A 6803-nucleotide genomic window follows, 5' to 3' on the forward strand; every position below is an offset into this window, starting at 1 on the left:
TCTCTCTCTCTCTCTCTCTCTCTCTCTCTCTCTCTCTCTCTCTCTCTCTCTCTCTCTCTCTCTCTCTCTCTCTCTCTCTCTCTCTCTCTCTCTCTCTCTCTCTCTCTCTGTTGAAAATGAATTTTGTGAAATACTTCGCATTCGCATTCTAACAGCTTGACTATCAAACTTCTTTCAATTCTATTGAATAAAATCTAAATATTGGAATATTCCTTTATACTTTACAATTGAGTAAAATTTTAAACAAATCGATAATCCAAAAACGACGCAAATACTATATATACTTAAATTTATTATATGCAACATATGTTTATGTTAAACAAATTTTATTACGTATATTATATATAATTATACGTATATTATATATAATTGCGTACATATTACACAATTTATTCTTTATTATTTAACGAATTTTTAATCGGTTTTCTTATGAAAGCATCAGGAGAGATTACGTCCAAGTCCTCAAAATTAAATGAACAAGTTCTCAAAATTAAATTTGAACAACTAAGCAACATCTTATTAAATTTTAACAACATGTTAGCAGCTTCTAGTTTTAAATTGTAAGTCTATCAGAGAAAATAGAGTTTTCGTAAAATTAAACAAGAAAGACTTAACCTATGAAAAAAGATCACTTAAAAAAATAGAAATTGATGCTTCGATATTTTAACTTTAAAAATTATCGATTTTTGAATCAAAGATTGTTAAATATCATTGGGTTGTCCGGAAAGTTCGTGCCGCAAAAGATTTAAATTTAATAAATGAAATTAAAAATTTAAATCTTTTGCGTTTCAATTTTCCTTCAAAATCGGCACGAACTTTCCGGACAACCTAATAAAAATATTCTTTGTAAATACCATATAATTTATCATTTTTGCGTGTTATGAATAAATTTATAACACACACATGCATATATGAATAATTTTTATAACGTAATATTCTATTAACATAATTTCCTAGTCGTGCAGAAACATTTATATGCTATTCATAATTCAGTTCATTAGATAATAAATCTCACGCAAAAATACATTTTCTTTTTGCTAAATAAAAAGCGATCACTAGAAAACTCAGACGCAAAAAAACATGCATTATTACATGCGCCATTAAACAAGGATATTTAACTCTGAAAAAAAGAAGCAGATAACAAGAGAACTTCGAAGTTCCAAGCGCGCCGTATCTTTTATCATAATAACGCCCGACGAAAAATCCAATATGAAAATTTCCGACTCCATCGTTCCTTTATTAATTAGCAATTTACTTCCCGCTTACAATCCCACGAATCTTCCCTCCTCCGCCCTTCTTTACCTGTGTCTGTCCTTTCGTCACAATTCGACATTAATTATGCAAGAATTTCTTCTGTCGAATCTTCTTGGGGAAGGAAAGTACCGGTCTCTGTCTACGAGGGAAAATCCATTGTCTACGGAACACGCGCCGACTTACCTTACCGAAATTCAAATTGAATGATCTGACTTTGTGGCTGCGAGCTTAAAGTTTCCGCGGTACGTGCGCGAATTTTCGTTCCTCTATACGCTTGGAGGAAAACTCCAGACTGCCTGTCTGGTTGACTGGCTGGCGCGGCTTTCCGGGCGTCGTCGTTGCAAAATCAAATCGATGGAGCGTCCGTCAATATCGAGTTAACGTCGTTATAATTGTAGACGTGAACGAGAGAGAAGAGAGCGGTCGGTGTTAATTGCTTCGCACGAGTTCCGCGACGAAAGGTGCCGTTAGTTTCAATTTTTCAATGTGCAAGTCTCGTTCTAGTTTTTCAGTGCTAATGTATTTTTGCGAGAGCTTCATTTCATGGAAAGTAGAGTTGCTCCGGGCAGAATGTTTTCCAACGTTAGGATTTTCAGTAGAAGAGATGCAATGTGAAAATACGATAGATACATATGTATATCCCATAAAGTTGACGTAAAATCGTAGGGAGATTGATTTTTTGTGAGAGCATAAATAGAAGATAAAAAAAATTGTTCTCATACGATGATCCGTTTTAAAAAATTAAATTGTTCGAAAAATCCATAAAAAAGTAATATCGTCTCTCTTTTTCATCCTCGGATATTCTTCAAGGACCTTATGTCATACTTAGCTTAGAAGGATCATATCGTCTCTCTTGCTATACTTCATTTTTTTGTTCAGAATTTTTATAATGCAAAAGATAAAGAAAGATTAAAATAAAATACATACTAATTAATGTCGTATTTACTAGAAATAGTAACAAAAAAATGATATACAAGAAATATATATAAATAAAAAGACATTTACAATTTTAGTCTTGAAAAATATTGAAATTGTCTCTTTTTATTCGGAACACATTGTAGTTTTTTTATCAAAAAAGCGTTAAAAGCACATTAAAGCATGTAGCTTCCAAATAATTAGCAAAAATGTAAATAATTAGCAAAAATATATTTAAAGGATTTTTTATCCTATAATTTTTAATTAAAATAAAAAACTAATTTCTATGCTTTTTTAATGATCTTTTATTAGTTATGTTACTTCAATTCATTTCTAAATTCAAAAAACAAGTCGGCACCAGATATAAAATCGGATTTTATGAGTTTTATGACACATAATTATAACACACATACACATTCGTATCCACTAATTAGGAAACTTTCTTCTTTCTGTCTGATTGAAATTTCAGATTTCAAAATATCCCCCGGCCCTTCAAAAGTTAATGATGTTGCATTTTCACAGTGATATCTGCGTTGTTGTTTCAGAAGCGAAAATCCAATTCGTCTTGGCGAATGGGTCGAAGTTCGAGTCTCCAGGACAGGGCGTTTGGCATCCTTAGAAGTTGAGGACGACCCGGCCCAGGAAATCCTGGCGCCTGGAGCGTTCACGCAATTATCCTTGCCGCTGAACCTCTATTTAGGCGGAGCGCCGTCCTACGACATGTACTCGCCAAAGATGAAAACTACGGCCAGCTTCGTCGGCTGTATTCAGACGATCGTGCTGAATAATCGCGAGGTAAGAACACTGGGATTATACAGGCTGCTCTGAAGTTGCGTGATAGATAATGTTACTGTTGGAATGCTTTTGGAGTTTGAGCCATTCTGGTCTGATAGATAAGATGTTGAAACTCCCACTTGAATCATTTGAATTTAAATCTCTATCGTCGCATCTGCCATTTTATAAAAATCAGAATAGAACAGACAAAGTAATATAAAAACAAACACATAATATAATTACAAGTCAGGAAATTATTAGTAAGACAAGCAAATAAATAATAATAATAATAATATATTATAAGAGTCAAATCAAAATAAAAGCTCATTTAAAATTAAATTAAGCTCTTTAAAGCTAAATTCATAAAAGGCTCTCAAAAAGCTTTTCTTTTTTCAGAATATATTAAGATCAAAATATCTCTATGAAAAAACTGATTAAAAATTCGTCAAGACACACGATTCTTTAATCGAATTTTTAATCTCTAATAATTTGTATATGAGAGATTAATAAGAGAAGCAATTAAAAGTTTTTAAAATTGTGTAAAGATTAAATATTTTTTTAAAAGAAACATTTCAATTAATGTAGTAAATACAAGCAAATTCGCTTTTCGTCATATTATTTTAATCGACCACTTTTTATTTTCATTTATATTATTATTGTTGTTTGTAACTATTATGATTCTTATCGTAGGTGGGTATCCTAGCTGAAGCGTTAGGTGGAGTGAACGTAGGAAATTGTGGGCACGCATGCGAGGCTAGACCGTGTGGCGATGCGGAATGTCGGCCTCTTCGCGAACGATTTACCTGCCGGTGCCGTCCAGGAGTGCCGCATCCTTGTCCTGCACCGGATGATTATACGCCGCTGGTCCCACCACCGGCGAGAACCAGCAGCAACGCCGTTACGTCCGTGAGATATGAGAGGGCTGTGCCCAGCTTCACCGGCAGTGAAAGCTACCTACATTATAACGACGCCGATACAATGAAAAGGTGCTCTATACAAAAATAATAAATGGCAAACTTCAATAACAAGAAATTCTGATAATCTTGTACTCCGAATACTTTAATATATATTATAAAATTGAAAATTTTTTAATTATATTACAATCATTATTTTCCTGAAATATCAAATAAATATTGAAAAAAAATAGATAGGTTTTTCTTATTTTTGTGATATTTGCTATCACGTTTAAAATTATGATATGCGACGATCTCTTCTACATGAATGTACTCATCAACTGACACATTTTCTACTCTCATGATTTCATGAAATGTGTTGACGATCCGTTTTTGTAATTTAAAAATTCTGTTGATTCGTTTATTAATATTTTATTTACGCAAATGCGAAATAATCGGCAGCACGCAAAAGTTGGGTAAATGTCAAAGCGACATGTCGTCGACGTTTGAAAGCCGAGTGGGACGGTAAACAGCGTTATACGTTGCACTACACAATCGCTCCTTGACCTGATTTAATAACGCTGCGTTAGTTTATCGAACGTTCGTGCTACGCGTAAGTGACAAGTGACAAAAATAATCTTTATTTCATTAGATAACTTTTTAACTTACATATAGTAGTTGTCCAATTCTTTTGATAAAATAAAATTTTCGAAAAAAATGATTTTGCTGAAACATCTAAAAATTTATTTTTAAATTTTTTCTATCTAAAAATTTAGCTAGATACAAATCTGAAAATAAATTTGTTGAAACCAAAATAATTGTCAAAATAATTATGTAAAATATTCAAACTAGAATATCGTAGTATAAACTAGAATAAGTTTCTGCAGTTTCTGCTCATGTTTCAGATTCTTATGTGATTATTTTGATAGTTCAACTTTCAGATTTCTGTATCTTGCTAAATTTTTAGATATTTCAATCAAATTATCGTTCCACGTACAGCGTCTTTTACTCGTGTTATTCAATACAAATAATATCAACATATGAACTGATTATAATATACAAAATAAATCAGAGTGTAGAATAGCCGTTAATAATTAAAATTGATATTATAAAGTTTAATTATTTCTCTCCAGATTGATCATTCCTCATATTGTGCGTCACGATTTCTTTATTTACTCTCCTATTAAAACATTTTTATTAAAACATTTTTATTTGCAGGATAATCAGTTATAGGGTAGACATCAATATGAGATTCCGTGCCAGTAGCAGCAGCGGCCTGCTACTATGGAGCGGTCGCCAATCAGATCCTCAGGAACAAAGGGATGAAAACGACGACTTCCTCGCCCTCGGCCTGGATCACGGTTATCTTACTCTCGCATATAATTTGGGTTCCGGAGAAGCTGTATTACGGTATAATCTCACGCGACTGGATGACGATCTGTGGCATCGTATCAGGGCTGTTAGGTGAGAATAAACGCTTTATGCGCTTCATTATTCAACCCTCCCTTCCGCTTGCGCACCTATTTTCATAATATTTATTTAATTAACATATTGATCAATAAAGGGAGGAGATGTGTTAACAGATGTGTTATAATATCCTATTAAATATATGAGAAAATAACTATTTTCATATTTTGTTACTACACGTTGTAATACACGTATATTTAGAGAGATTTAATTTCATTATGAATTTAGTTAAAAAGTAATTAAAAATAAAAAAGCTGTGACAAAACCTAGGACGATTCAATTTTAATTTAAAAATGAATATAAATTCGTTAAAAAATTGTTGGTCAAGAAATATATAGTTTTTATATATGCAAGCAGGATATTGTGTGGAAATGTTGTTCTATTTCCAATTTTTGATATAGCTGTGTAGCTTGAGGCTACCATTTAAAATAGTACTATTTCCATGAAATTTTATGAAAGAAGAATATTTTTTTATAAACATTCATGTATTAATCTACACCATTCTATATTTCGCCAAAAACGAATAAAAAATATCTGTGTCCACCTCTTTCTAAAGTAAATCGCTTTTTATTAAAGCGGAGAAAAGAAAAATGTTTATGTTCGAAATGGATCATAGAGCAATGAATAACATTGACTTTTTCTAGAAATGAACAATGGGCATCTCTCGTGGTAGATAGTGGTACTGGTGTCTCAGCATCTTCTCCGGGGCAACTGAGACAACTAAACACTGATACTGGTCTTTACGTCGGTAAATAATCATAATTTATATCATTACTCTCTTATTGTAGATTTAAATTCAGTCATATCATCGTAATCAAAACATAAATTGCCAGTGACAATATTTCTGTGTAAAAAGATTTTACAAATCTATTCTGTATAAAAAGACATTACAAATCTATTTCGTAAAAAGAAAAAGATGTGATAAAATTAATTACACACACAATGCTAATGCCTAATTACTCAAAAAATTCTAAATTGTTTAAAAAATTCTTAGTAAAAAATTATGCTTTAGCAAGTGTATTTTTACGAATAGAAAGTTACGCTTGCGTTTTATTATATTAAATAAATAAATCTTTGTATAAGAAAACCAATTTGTTCATGCTGATTCAATTCCAAAGGCGGTGCACCGGATGTCGTGAGGACAACGGGAGGAAGATACACGAAGGGCATCGTGGGTTGCATTAGCGACCTCGTGCTAGACTCGGACTTCTCCGTCGCTTTATCGTCGCCAGCACAGGCAACCAACACACATTCATGCATCCCCTGAAAGAGAGATATCCGTGCCGTCCGACGTCAGGTGGTGTTGTCGGGTCCATCCCGAAGCTAGGATATGAAAATTTAAGGATAACGTATCACACTGCGGTGAAATAACCGTGGCAGATAGTGCTCCGCGAAAGTGCATCTGTGTCTCTCGTGCATCCACGTGCGACCGCGTGTAATATCTTACGCGCGGTTCATCATTTTTGTACAGACTCATCCTTCCACAGGTGGAACTCTCGA

General features: G+C 33.2%; 1 protein-coding gene across 1 annotated transcript in view; it reads left to right on the forward strand.

The window, feature by feature from the left end:
* The window catches only part of LOC105627702 (pikachurin-like), a 151139-nt gene extending 144569 nt beyond the window's left edge, over nucleotides 1-6570 (forward strand). Inside the window, exons 10-14 of the mRNA XM_012208979.1 lie at nucleotides 2715-2964; nucleotides 3634-3929; nucleotides 5055-5300; nucleotides 5948-6051; nucleotides 6422-6570. Of these exons, the coding sequence (XP_012064369.1) occupies nucleotides 2715-2964; nucleotides 3634-3929; nucleotides 5055-5300; nucleotides 5948-6051; nucleotides 6422-6570 (1045 nt within the window). The remainder of the gene's footprint in view (nucleotides 1-2714; nucleotides 2965-3633; nucleotides 3930-5054; nucleotides 5301-5947; nucleotides 6052-6421) is intronic.
* Nucleotides 6571-6803: the final 233 nt, after the last annotated feature.

This window comes from Atta cephalotes (genome assembly GCF_000143395.1).
Source record: "Atta cephalotes unplaced genomic scaffold scaffold00010, whole genome shotgun sequence".
NCBI lineage: Eukaryota > Metazoa > Arthropoda > Insecta > Hymenoptera > Formicidae > Atta > Atta cephalotes.